This window comes from Nannobrachium achirus, assembly GCF_963921795.1.
Source record: "Nannobrachium achirus genome assembly, chromosome: 11".
Taxonomy (NCBI): Eukaryota; Metazoa; Chordata; class Actinopteri; order Myctophiformes; family Myctophidae; genus Nannobrachium; species Nannobrachium achirus.
The window spans coordinates 29,560,357-29,575,264 of record NC_137820.1 but is presented as its reverse complement, the minus strand read 5'-3'; the positions used below and the strand labels follow the sequence as shown (position 1 = coordinate 29,575,264).

At 42.2% G+C, this 14,908-nt stretch overlaps 1 protein-coding gene across 1 annotated transcript; it reads right to left on the bottom strand.

The window, feature by feature from the left end:
* Positions 1 to 257: 257 nt before the first annotated feature.
* On the bottom strand, positions 258 to 11,664 carry LOC308294264 (extracellular calcium-sensing receptor-like; the record flags this gene model as incomplete). The annotated part of the gene is made up of 9 exons (XM_080736991.1): positions 258 to 1,171; positions 3,447 to 3,570; positions 3,668 to 3,895; positions 6,567 to 6,842; positions 6,954 to 7,160; positions 7,865 to 8,134; positions 8,350 to 8,436; positions 8,911 to 9,191; positions 11,613 to 11,664. The coding sequence occupies 9 exons, from the start codon at positions 11,662 to 11,664 to the stop codon at positions 258 to 260; spliced, it is 2,439 nt and encodes an 812-aa protein (XP_080593117.1).
* Positions 11,665 to 14,908: the final 3,244 nt, after the last annotated feature.

The following is a 14,908-nucleotide window of genomic DNA, read 5'->3' as shown; positions in this document are numbered from 1 at the left end:
TCAGAGAATCTATCTAAGATAATACGAATCTATAAGGAAATACTGAGAGATTATCTACGAATCTCTAAACTGTTGAGTGATTATCTAAGAATCTACTGCAGTGAGATTTATAGTCGAAGGTGACGTCACGCATAATGCTTGTTTCCTCGACAACAGCTACAAAAAACAAGGTTAATAGGTAATCAAAGGTCATCAACTATATGAATATGAACTTATGGATATCTGATAGCTGATAACCTTGTTAGTAGCAGAAGCGTCTATTTCTTGGTGGCATCTCGAGCCATGATGGACTTCTTAGTGTTTCTCTCAGGTTTCAAAAGGATTATATAACACTTTGGTCCAAACAGTGCAACCAAAATCCCAAAACTAGATGCTAAGATAGCAAATACTTCCACTACATCTGCATATTTGCCTGGAGAGCTGATATATGCTGGGATGAAGGCTATCCACACGGCGCAGAAGATCAACATGCTGAAAGTGATTAACTTGGCTTCATTGAAGTTGTCTGGAAGATTCCTTGCCATGAATGCTAGGATGAAGCTGAGGAGTGCCAGTAAACCAATATAACCCAGCAACACTGCAAAACCAACTGTTGATCCCACCACACACTCAAAGACAATCTTATCACTTTGATGTTGTGTGTTTTTATGAGGAGTTGGTGAGGCTGACACAAGCCAGACTATGCAGATAATTCCCTGGACGACAGTAAGAGCCAGAACTGTTCCTCTCTGCTGCATTGCACCAAACCACTTCATAATGTCTGCTCCTCCAGGCTTGGAGGTCTTGAACACGGCCAACACCACCATAGTCTTTACCAGGATACATGAGGAACACATCACAAAGCTGATCCCAAATGCTGCATGTCTCAGCTGACAAGTCCAGAGCCTGGGATAGCCAATGAACAGAAGTGAACACAAAAAACATAGTTTGAGTGACAACAAGAGAAGGAAGCTGAGTTCTGAGTTGTTGGCGCGTACCATGGGTGTGCTTCTATGATAGATGAAGATTCCCAGGACAATGGCGCAGATAAGTGTACCTAGCAATGAGATGGTTGTCAAGGAGATTCCAAGGGCGTCATGGTAGGAGAGGAACTCTATGCTCTTAGCGACACAGTGGTCACGCTGGGGACTGGACCAGAAGTCCTCTGGACAACCGGTGCACTCTGTAGAGTCTAACAAAGAGGGCAAGATCAACAGACCAGAAAAGAAAATTCCTAAGAACTTTTAAGTGTGCCTGCAGCTCGCTAAGTGTATGCATTAGCATTTTAATATTAGCATTTGGTGCATTAGCAGTATCATTTTTCAACATTAGCATTTTACCGTTAGCATTAGCATTTTTAGCATTAGCATTAGCGGAAGTAGCGGTTAGCATTAGCGGTTAGCCGTTAGGTTAGGTCTGTCGGACCACCCATCGAGTTTGAAAACAGAAACATTTTGGGAACTGGAGTTATGGATGTTTAAAGCCCAGCCAATAGGAAGAAAGAGGGGACGGGGCTTATCATTACAGCTCGTCCCTATGGGCCATCTAAGTACTCACGCCAAGTTTCGAGACGGTACCATAATGCAAACTGGAGATATAGCCGTTTAAAGCTCAGCCAATAGGAAGACAGGGGTGGGGCTTAAGAGGGGCGGGGCCTAGTTAAACCAATTAAGGTGAAGAACTCTGAAACAAGTCAAATGACACCACCCACAAGTTTGTACGACAAACGGTTGGTGAGTTATAGCCAAATAAAGTTTTGGCCAATCAGAACCAATTGAGGTGAAGAACTCTGAAACGAGTCGAATGAAACCACCCACAAGTTTGTACGACAAACTGTTGATGAGTTATAGCCAAATAAAGTTTCGGCAATCAGAAGAGGGGGCGGGGCTAAGCTAAACCAATTGAGGTGAAGAACTCTGAAACAAGTCAAATGACACCACCCACAAGCTTGAACGACAAACGGTTGATGAGTTATAGCCAAATAAAGTTTCGGCCAATCAGAGGAGGGGGCGGAGCTAAGTTAAATACATTGAAGTGAAGTACTCTGAAACAAGTCAAATGACACCATCCACAAGTTTGTACGACAAACGGTTGATGAGTTATAGCCAAATAAATTTTCGGCCAATCAGAAGAAGGGACGGGGTGAAATTAAACCAATTAAGGTGAAGAACTCTGAAACGAGTCAAATGACACCACCCACAAGTTTGTACGACAAACGGTTGATGAGTTATAGCCAAATAAAGTTTCGGCCAATAAGAGGGGGGGCGAGGCTTCAGAAGGGGCGTATTAAGTAATACGATCCTATTGGCCGTTTAAGTCCAGACACCAAGTTTCAAGACGGTACCATGCTGTGAACTGGAGTTATGGCTGTTTAAACCCAGCCAATAGGAATTCAGAGGGGGCGGGGCTTAATTAATTACATTATTTTGAGTCCCCCATTCAAAGTCAATGGGGTTTTTGGGCGTCGTTTTTTGCGAATTACGTCGCTATGGTGATGCGGATCAGAAAGAAAAGTAATAGCAACCTATTCCCGGCTGAGCCGCACATTTTGATGTATATATTGCGGGGGTGGCGTATATTGTGTGGCAGTTATTACGTGCCAAAATTGACATAAATACTTAAGTATGGCAGATTACATTAAGTGTTTTGCCATTGCATGGCAGGCACACTTAATAAGTAGAGTATTAAGATAACCAATTATATAACATAGCTACATTTGTAAACCAGGGGCTATTTTTAGCACTAAAGCAGACCATTTAATTGCATGGAGCCCTGAGGCAGAGGGGAGCCCCCTGGGCTGCCCAAACATTCAATCCTCTACCAATAATCCAAGTGTTCAATGTCACGCAGGTGTTCTCTGTTTAAATCCTATTGGTTTGTTCATTACTTTTTCAGTATAGTGAGTTGGGGGAGGGGCATCATTAACACCCAAGGGGCCAAACTCGTTCAGTAACGAGATAAGGCCACTAGAGGTCGCTCTGCCAAAAGGAGTTGTCTCGTTCTTCAACGAGACAACAAAGGGTTAACTGTCCAGCGTGCTGCGCGCATGTTGTGTTCCCTGTGAATGACCCTAGTCCATACGTCACACCGTGGCTCGCAGAGAGAGAAAATGGCGCGACTAGGCTGCATTGATTTCCATTCTAGGCTGAAACATAAAAAGGGCTTTATCTATGAATGAGGTGCAAAGAACGCCAGGGAAGCAGAGATCTGATTGTTTTCACGGCAACACACCGCAATGGTCGGCCCCGGTTTGGATTTTAGTTTCGCGAGCGTTTGTAAACAAATGGATTTTCTTCCTCAATCGTCAGTGGACACTCACGTGCACACGCACGAAGCTTCCGAGGCTCTTCAAAATAAAGCGTGAGTGAACGGCGGCAGCAGCAACAGCTAGAAATGTTAGAAACCTTGGCTTCCCATGTGTTAAGACACCTGACCCGACCCCAAAAAACAAACTGATGTAAACCTACCAGTCTCATTGCTGATCTCTCCCTCAGAGCAAGCAATGCAGTCAAAGCAGCAGACAGGTTCTCCTTTCCTTCTGGCCACACGGGTTCCAGGGGAACAGGTCTCACTGCACACTGACCGAGGCGGCTGCCAGGTAAAGTAACAATGATCAATTTATGTTTAAACTAAATTGCACTCACATCATGAGGAATATTGAGCAGTATTATTAGAAAGCTCATATGACCTTTGAGGATTCAAAGCTCCAGAAGATTCTGTCTTCATCGAGGATGAGTTCTTCATCTCCGGAGGCTGACTTCTTGAACACACCTACATAGTTAAACTTTGTGCTTCCATCAGGGAGCCACACCCAGTTAATGACATCATAGATTGGCAAAGCATCACCATTCTCATCAAATGTTACTTGATCGCCAAATGATGTGGTGAAGTTGATCTTTTCCAGGTAATACACAAGCTAGAAATGGTGATGAGTACATTTGCCAAGAGTAAGAGGCGTGGTGTCCCAGACTGTGTCCCAGTTTACATCTACCTCAACGTAATAAGTATGGCTTCTGTGTTAAGGCTGCAACTCCAAACGCCCAAACAGTGTTCTGAGTTCTGCACTGATGTAAAGTAACTAAATACATTTACTTGAGAACTGTACTTAAGAACCCTTTTGAGTTATTTGTACTTTACTTGAGTATTTCCAATTTCCAATACTTACTTACTTCTACTCCAATACATCTCGGATCCAAATATTGTACTTTTACTCCACTACATGTATTTGAGTACTTTAGTTACTAGTTACTTTGTAGATTTGTATTATTATTACAAAACTTTCAGTAACCACTTCAGCCCTATATACATTTCGGCCATTTGAAAATAGTTAGCTGATCTACAAGCTCACAATGTGTCGCGATGTGACTCATTGTGAGCTTGTAGATCAGCCATTTTCAAAATATGTGTACATATTTGAAAACTTGAAATGGGACATTCTGCATAATGAGTGCATATAATTACTTTTGCTACTTCAAGTACATTTTGATGCCAATAGCCTACTTTTGTACTTTAAATAAAGTACATTTTGAATTCCTGACTTTTACTTGTAACAGAGCATTTCTACATTGCAGTATTGATACTTAAAGATTTTTACCACCACTGGAGTTCTGTATGTTAGACCCTGCTCACTCATTAGTATTCCTAGCAAACTGCAGCTCACTCTGTCGCTTGAGCCACTGATACATTGTTGCGACCGAAGGTCGCATTATACCCTGAAAAACCTCGTAGCTTGTCTGTCTGTCTGTCTGTCTGTCTGTCTGTCTGTCTGTCTGTCTGTCTGTCTGTCTGTCTGTCTGTCTGTCTGTCTGTCTGTCTGACTGACTGACTGACTGACTGTCTGTCTGTCTGTCTGTCTGTCTGTCTGTCTGTCTGTCTGTCTGTCTGTCTGTCTGTCTGGCTGTCTGGCTGTACAGGAAGTGATGTCAGTGTGATGTCAGTGAGTCACAGTCAGACAAGCTACGAGATTTCTCAGGGTATAAAAGTCCATATATGGTCATTCCCAGAAAAAGAAAAAAACCTTTTATGTCCATACATGGAGATTTCTGATGTCATAAATTCCAGGTTGAAAATGAGAATATTAGGGTACCATATACAGTATGGCCCATATATGGAGCTCCACAGGCATCAACCAAGGCCCTAACTCATCAAGGCCCTGCTTGGCATTACTAATTAACGTATGTTTTGTTATGCCCATCACCATGTATGGGCATAACATATTGTATGTATATGGATACATATTATTATTAATAAAGGATAAAATAAAATAAAAAGTCCATAAATGGTCATTCCCAGAAAAAGAAAAAACCTTTTATGCCCATGCATGGAGATTTCTGATGTCATAAATCCCAGGCTGAAAATGAGAACGTTACGGTACCCCCTTATGCCCATATATGGAGATCCACAGGCATCAAACCAAGGCCCTAACCCACCAAGGCCCTGCTTGGCATTACTTACGTACCTTTTATGCCCATATATGGAGATTCCTATATTGTCAATATTAAGGACATTATTAAGGATATTATGTTATCAATATTAAGGACATATATGGGCGGCGTGTTCCTCCCCCGTGTCATCAGCGCCCACACCCTAGGTGGGGTTGGCGATAGGGCCTTTCTGTGTGGAGTTTGCATGTTCTCCCCGTGTCTCCTAGGGTTGATACCCTCACAAAAACATGAACAAACTCCCCCCAGAATGACAACAACTAGAATCGTCAGAGAAACGCTGTGGTTGGCCAGATGTCCAAGAATTAGCGCGACCTCGCCCTTTAGGGCGAGGTCACATGTCACCCTGAGGTCGCAAGTCACCCTGTCTTACTAGTGTACTACAGAGCTGTAACCAGTGGTTTTACCACATGGGCTAGCTCTGGTCCATAGCATTAGAAGGAGTTTTCCTTAACACTATGTTAGTGATGATCCAGTGCGCCAGTAGGAAAGGCTGCGCACCCTCTCGTCTTTTGTAAAAATAACAAATACAGCTTTGCTACTCACCAAAACAAAAGTGGCTGTAGTGAGTCGAAAGCCTACTCTACTTAGGTGGAACACTCTGAGCACACAACCACACCGCTTTCACCTCACTACAACCACCTTTGTTTTGGTGAGTAGCGAAACTGTATCTTTAATGTTTACTAGAGAAGAGAGGGTGCGCAGCCTTTCCTGCCGGGGCACCGGATCATCACTGACATTGCATTAAGGAGAACTCCTTCTAATGCTATGGACCAGAGCTACACAGAATATCTTGGAGGTGCAAGACCTACCAAACAGAACGTCAGAAAGGCACTGCCAAAGTTCTTATGATGTCATTTTGTTCTTATACTGACCTACCAAAGCAGAACAAAGATCTTATTCTGTTGGGAGTATGCTGCTGCAGCCTTAACTGTATTGCCCCGGACACTGATAAGCATTTACTGTCTGGTCAGGAATAATAACTATTACTGTACATCATTGTAAGAACATTATATGTTGTTGTATTTGTTGTTATTATTATTAATACTATATTTGTACTCAATGTCATGTGTATGTATTCATTATTATTCTCAAATAGAATACAACAAGAAACATTTACAGGTAAACGGTGCATTAATATTACACCTGCCATGGCTGTATTGACTGTAAAGTGGCACAGCTGTGCCCAATGAAAGGCCCCTTTCCTGGCACACACTGCAACATGTCATGGAGGGCATGGGCCAGAGCATACACAGCCTTGTACACGTTATACTCTACCCTGAGGTCAGACACATCCAACAGGGGAGTTTGTGCTGTTCCCAGGTCCTCTTGTCCAGTACACACCCCTCCACCAGCATCCACCCACTCTGATGGAAGGGGTGCAAATTTACACCGAAATGTGTGCTCCCAAAACTGCCTCACCTGAATAAACACAATGAAGTCTTAAACGGAAATATAATACCTTGTGAATATGTAAGTACAGACATCATACTGATATTGCAGCTTGAATAGACAAACGAACAAAAGACTCACCAGGGTATTTTTATGGCTGTTGTCCGGGTCATTGTCAGGATGTATTTTTAACAAGAAGTCTTTGAGACCTGGTATCTCTCCACGACGGATGGCAAGACCCAGGGTGCCTCTGAGGTACGGCATGAATTGAGGCGTCTGGAGTACGGTAGCCGTCATTGAACCCACATCGGATATCCATTGCAGACCTGTCACATTCTGCTTTACCACCTGTTGATTGTGTGTGAAAATATGTTTGTGCGTGTGTGTATTAAAAGAAAGGTGCCTAATACACGATATACATATTGCAGTACAATGCCATAACAATATTACAATTAGTTATAGCAGTGAGATGTATTAATTGTGTGATTATTTGGTTATTGTGCAGAGATTGATCGATTAATCGTCTAATCTAAGGAAGGGATTGAATTGCATTTCACTTTAAAAATGCTTGTTATATATGGGGAAACTTTATCCAGTATGTCAAGGGCAATGATCTCTCTTATTTAATGGAGGAACCAGGTGTGGGGTAGCTGCATTTCCTCTGCAGTCATTTGTCCGGCCATAAGGCATAGGACTGGGTGTAAATAGTGTAAATAGTACATGTGCTCTTTATATAATAATTATTTAATACTCTTATGTGTCGTGTTAGTGTCAGGTTTTCTGTGGGTTTTCCTTTTCTATGTATGTTGTTGTATTTTATTTTTTGCTTGTTTCATCTGTATGTAGTATATTATTGTCCTGTACATGTTGTTTTGTATGTCTCTTTAAAAAAACAAAAATAAACATATTGTTTAAAAAAAAAATGCTTGAAATAACATGAAATAACACAATGTGTGTGAATGGTAGGAGGATGTCTTCACTTCAGCATGAATCACTTAAGATGCTTTATAATCAGGAATTCTTAAATTAACATGTATCATCATAACCCCAACCTCCTCCATGAGTTTAATCATATGGATCCCATATACAATTTCAAAGACCACGCGAGCTGTGGATTTCTTCATGACGGTGACAATCCTATGGATTTCAGCGGGGTCATAGTCCCAGGGCACAACCTCCACATACGCCAGACAACCCAAACCAGACTTGGCCAGGTCAGCCTGGAGGATTCGCGCAGCATCGCGGCCATAGTCATCATCATGGAACAGCAGTCCTGCCCAGGTCCACCCAAACCGCCACATAATGTGGAGCATAGCTCGCACCTGATTCGATAAAGAATGAAGGGATAGAGTATTTACATAGTGGTACGTCAGTGAATCTCCTACTCAGATTTCATAATGGAAAAGGTTTTCATCATTCACTTTTGACTCTGACTTTGACTGTCAAAGCATGTAGCATTTGTAGCATTAATACACACAAGCAAAAGAGAGGCGGATAGGTAATATTGATTACAATATAGAGGAATGTAATTGTTCACCTGGGATGCAGAACTTGAGATAGTTCTAAAGAAGGATGGGAACTGATTCCAGTCGCTCAGACAGGAGCACATGGCATAGTAACTAAGCTGCAAAAGGCAAGAAACATATGATCTGTAATATATTACAGTACATTTGTTTCAATGCGTCCCTGAAAGCAGAGCATGTGAGCAGAAAGCAGAGGAAATGCCACTCCATGCAGGGTGAAGGTATAAGACAATGTTTAATATTAGAAGATCATTGCTTGCAAGTTAAACCCTGAGAGGGCTAACAAAATAGCAAATGTAATGAAAGGTATCTGATCTCTTTATACTCTTTATCTCTTTGCACTTATAAGTATGACATTTTGAATATCACACCACCTCTCTCTCTCTCTCTCTCTCTCTCTCTAGGCCGTTCAGGCAGAGAATCAAATCTCTAACAGAGATGCATTGTGCTTCGACTTTTTGAAAATCTGCTTCACAAAATCTGTCTGCTCTGCTCTGCTTCTTGAAAAAAGACTATATGCACTGTTTACCAAAATTAAGCATAATATACAATGTGGGTTCATGTCGGACACTTACCATGGGAACTCTGTACAAACCTAGTATACTAGAGATGGCAATAGATGGGGTTGAGGTCGCATCGCCCACAATACCGAGCACTGGAGGAGACCCAACACAGCTCTTGTCCAGGTGAAACTGCTCCTCTCTCCCACTGACCAATGACAACGCAGCACGAAATGCTACTCCAAGTGTGACACAGTTATCATAGAGACTATATCCCAGAGTCACATTGGGCAGTAGGCTGGGGTCTCTGTTGATCTCAGTAATAGCAAAAGCCATGATCTGGGCCCATCTGAATCCTAGAATGTTAAATCTAAGACACAAAATGCCACTGTAACCATGAGTATTTATCTTTGTAAAATACAACATCAACTAATCCTATGATGTCTCAAAACAATTCCATGTTCTCTTGCTAGCTAGTGTACTATACTCACCCATAGCAAGTGAACTCCTGTGGCTTGGAGGTGAAAGACAGCTCAGGGAAGACAGGGAAAGTATGGATTGGAAACAAACCACCCAGATTAAAGTCCCCAGCCTTGTAAATTCTGTTGAGGCTAAACTGTGCCTGTAACTCACAAGAAGAGGAAGGTGAGGAAGACAAAGGAGAGAAGGAAGAGAACAAAATCAAGTACAGGTATGATAGCAGGTGTATACCTAGAGAAGCCCTCATGACTCCCCTCCTGTCTAGTCTAACCCCTTCCCCAAGTTGTTGGTCCAGTTGTTATTTTTTATACACAGTGCTATGCCACCCCCCTGTGCATCTGTCATTACGTCATCTTTCACAACACCCATCATGGCAAAGACATATGTATAGGGGCAGGGCTTAACATACATTAACGCGTGTGTGCGTACATCTGCGTGCGTGCGTGTGACAGCTCAGAACTACAGGTTCACTTTAATGATGGAAAACCAACTTTTCAAGTTACAGACAACACAAACATTTACACCACCGTATCAGTCCAATACAAACACTGATTAAATGCGTTGAACAAATCAATGATTGGATGTACCATCATTTTCTTCAGTTAGGGTTAGAATTACAATGACTTACAGGTATAGTATAGACAAAACTGGAGCCAAGGAGAAACAACTATTAAAGTTCAACCAGATCCAACCCTACAACAATGCCTGGTTACAACACCCTAGACAACATCCACATGTTCTAGACTCTTCTCCATCTTATAGACGGGTTTCTTGTTTACAAACATTGAGACTAAATGCACAGCTGACTGTATCATGTAATCAATTCCGTCCAATCCCCAAACCTGTTGTTTTGGGGAGCGCTGGTTTCATTGGCTAATTTTGGTACCGACCCTGCGCACGCATCTATTTCTTATCAGTGTAACGTAGACCAGAAGCGAGGAAGCTATTCGCAATCTAGTCTATGAAGGGAGCGCTCGTTTTATGGTTAGATACGCCAGCCAGTTACTGTCCACGACATTGCAAGCGGCGCGAAGGCCAGCGGACCTTGGTCCTGCTCTTCGCCCCCGAGCGCCGCAGGCGCGAGTGGCCGCGAAGAGCGGGCCAGGGCCGCGCGGCCGGCGGAGCGCCGCGCGAGTTACGAAGCCGTGGTGAATGCAATCGTTATATTTATGCCCAGGCCGTAAGGCCTGGGCAAGCGCACGATAAACGCAACGTTTGGTGCACCTCGCGCGGTCCAAGTGACTACAACCGAGCGCTCCCTACGTCCGGTTCAGCCAATCACAGGGGGCTTGGGGGAGACCGGAACCAGACCGGAACAGGGACAGGCTTGCTTAACGGCCAGACGCAGACCAGAAACCCTAGCCTCGTAAACCAGTCTCCCTTCCTGCCTTCATTCGAATGCGAGCAGGAATTGAAGATGGGAGGAGTCAGTTTACTAGGCTACAGAAACCCGTCGTGCCGCCGCCTCCTACTACTGTAGCTCCTAACTGTGGGATAAACTCCTCACTGCAGCCAGAACTGCTGACTCGCTCCCAATGTTCCAATGTAATCTGAAGACTCACCGCTTCAGACACCTATAGTAACTATCCATGGCCTGTACCCCTTCTTGCCACCTTCCTCTCTTCTCTTTCGATTGATGCTGACAGATACAGGAAAGTGGGATGTAAACGTCTTGTTTATATCCATAATGACAGGCTAGCCACAGGCTTTGTAGCAATTGTAAACATATTAGTAACGCCTTAAATATCAAATGTTCAAGCATGCAAATCAAATCATGAAGGCCTACACGAAGGAAGATTTATTAGATATTATATTGATACTATAGCCATTTTATTAAATATGTGATATTACCGGACAATTATTTGACTTTTGGTGAAAAAGACAGCATACTGTATATCCGTTATTATCGGTTAATATCGGTATCAGAAATTAAGAGTTGGACAATATCGGTATATCTGCAAAAATAAAGGCAATATCGGACATTGGTCCCTCATTCTCAAGTCTTTTGTTTCTCTTGGATGTGTTTTACTCCTCCACAAAGTTTAAGAATCTGATAGACACAAGAATGCATGTTGTTTTTAGACAAATGCTAGGTTAATCGTTTACCTGTTATATATTTTATTGTGGTACTTTACTCTGCATTTTATTTGTGATTAGTTGCCTTGTTTATTGTAAGTGCTCTGGATAACAGCATCTGTGTTAAATGCCTACGTTGTACATTTTTATAATGGCTAGCATCGAATGGTTAGGGCCTAAATATATTTCTCATTTTATGCTATACCATGAACCATCCAGACCTCTCGGGTCATCTGACTGGGACAGGTCTGCTTTCTCAGGGTTCCCACACATCTTTATCAATTAATTTCCAAAACTTTCCCAAAACGTTTCCAGAATATTAATCCGATTTCCAGGACTATATAACAATAATTCAGCTCAATAACGAGTCGCTTACTCCAATGCGCAATGCCCAAAGACAGGCAGTGTATACCAGTGGTTCTCAACCTTTTCAGGCCGTGACCCCCGAAATAATCATATTTGAACTGGGGACCCCGGACCCCTGACGAGCACTAATAGTTGAGGAATTTTGTATAACACGGTTTTATTGTGAAAATAGCCGATCTACATGCTCACAACGCCTCGCAGCGCAAGGCGTTGTGAGCATGTAGATCTGCTATTTTCACAATTTCTGCCTCTAATATTTGACAATTTGGCCAATGTTTAATTTGTCATTTCAGAGGTATTAACAAAATCAATAACCAAAGACAATGCATAGCTATTTTTTCCAGGACCTTCCAGGACCCTTGATCAATTCCAAAACTTTTCCAGTACTGGAAAAAAGAAATCTAATTTCAATATATTTCCAGGAATTTCATGACCGTGGGAACCCTGTGAATAAGAACTAAATGTAGCGAAGCAGGCTAAGCAGCATTCGGGAACAAACTTCCAGAAAACTGCAGGTACACTGCAACTCTTCTTTTAAATTTACCACTGCCTTTTGCATGTCACTGAGAGGAGACCCCGGGGCAGACCAAAGGGCCAGATTGGGGGGATTACGTCTCCACACTGGCCTGGGAATGCATCGGGATCCACCAGGAGGAAGCTAATATTGCTCAGGAGAGGGAAGTCTGGAGCTCTCTGCTGGAACTGCTGGAAGTGCTGGCCCCGCAACCAGCAAGAGCCGTTGCAAAAGCTCAAGGAATAGGGTTGAACCTGTGATGTTCTGCCGTACTTTTTATTTCTGTTTTCATCACTGTGATGACTGTGAAAAGTGATGACTCATCACTTTTCACACTTTTGCTGGTCCGTTTTCTAGCCCCAGGAATGTTTTTTTGTGCAAAACAAATGCTTGCAATGGATTGAGAATCATGAAAACCCTCCAGTTTGACCCCTCACATGCTACTTAAAGCAGATTTTTTTTATAATATATTTCCTTTCCTGTGTAATGGAGTCAATGGGACAGTGTACAAATGGCCATAACTTTGTTTTGTGATGTTTCCGGCAGAGCAGGCCTCTCATTCTGTGGACCTTAATGACCAAACTAATAGATAAAACAGAAATAAAAAGTGCGGCAGAACATCACAGGTCCTCTCCCATTTTGAGGGACTGGATCCCCGGCTATTATTGTTGAAATGTCTGTCATATACTGTCTGTTTTGTTTTGACTTGTTTTGACTTTTATTATATTCAAATGTCCTTTCATAATCTTGTTGTCTTATGCACTAACAAAACTGGCCTTGCCTTACCGGGGTCATGCCTACCGGTATGTTCCCTCGACCCTATGTTCCCTCAGCCCTATGTTCCCTCAGCCTTATGTTCCCTCATGACAAAATAGACCCTATGTTCCCTCAGCCCAAAATAGACCCTATTGAGCTGAGGGAACATAGAGCAGACTCTGACATTGGCCAGTAGGCCGACCCCTGACAGCATTGGCTATTCTGCCAATTTTGTGAACCTAAACTAGACTAAATGTTCACGAGGAACTAGTGGAGAAGAGATCCTGTAGAACTTAAGAGATCAGTCATTTTATGTTCGGTTGTGCTCGTCACAGCGACTAAAACTGTTAACAAGGCTGAGGTGTGAGGAAAAACAAGGGTGAAGCCTAAGGCAACTTCAACTCCCAAATGACAGTCCCTTAGCTGAGTGATGTCATCTGACTGGCATCTAAACAAACACACAAACATCTTGTTTTTAATTAACCCAGGTCTCAGATACATCAGGCTGTGTAAAAGCCATGAGGATTAAATAACACTATGCAATAACACTAATTAAATTCCACATGGGTCAGTGCCTTGCTAATAGTGCACATGTGGGTTGATGTAAAACTGTACAAAAAAACTTGAGTTGGACAAACTGAAGTTGGATCATAACATTTAAGTTATCTAATCTTTTTAATGACATGATCATCCAGAGCAACTTCAAAGTAAAAGAACAATGATGGGTGAAATGCCTTTCTCAATGACACTTCAATAGGGTGCCTTTAAAATGATGAAGGCCATGGACAATGTTAAGTGGAGTGTGTGAACACGTACTAATCACCAGCAGTATGTTAATAGGTCAAGGGGTTTTCTGCATTACCTGTTCAAATAGCTACTGTAAAATATAAATTCAAGGGCCTACATGGGCCTTAACAAGAGATTTGAACCCAGACCATAACTTCAACACAGTTTACTTGAAAAGAGGGAATTATGGTACAAATACCATGAGCTGTTCTGAGAGAGGTCCATATGTCCCTCTGGCTTCCTCACCGCTAGCAAATATATCATAACACGAAGACATCTGTACCACACACTCCCTGCTAGATCCTCACAGGACGTCTGGAAATACATACAATGTACAATAGACCTTTTGAGTATGAACAGTGTACAAATAGACATTCTTAATACATTCCTATAAAATATCCAATATATTATATTACATTCTTAAATTAAGATATCCGTTCCTGTCCATTGGCTATCTCGTCCTCTTTGCCTGGGCACAATAACAATCTAAAGTGGGAACATTTAGGATTCTGGAATATTCTTCCTTGGACTACAAGTTTTAAACTTAAATTGTTATTATTTTGTAATTATAATTATTTGTCAACTTGCGATAAAGAGCTATTATGAAACATGCTTTGGAATTTGAGCTACTTCAAAGGTGCATATAGTGATCATATCCTGAGTGATTTGTGTGACAACTTTTAAGTTTGGTAAACAGAGAACAGAAGATGAGAGGGCTAAGAAACGTACCATAATAGTCAGCAAGTAACATGGTGTGTAATTACAAACAGGACAGCTTTGTGTGTATTTAAAAGCAATAGTTGAACCCGGCTTCTGCTACAGTGGTGCATCCGTGCTGGTGGTGATAACAGAGGCAGGAGATGTGGTGGACTGGAGGCATGTCTGTCTGTAGCAGTAGAGAACCAGAGCCTCTGCCTGATGACCAGAAAACCTAATATTCCCTCAACCAAAGGTGAATTCCCATTTAGGACTAGTGGTTAAAGGGGACCTGTCACCTAAAGGGTTACTGTCACTTTAAGAATCATCTTAAAAAACAAGTTAATATTTTTTGTATGATGTCATTGTGGGGATGCGCAATTATAAGCCAATCAAATG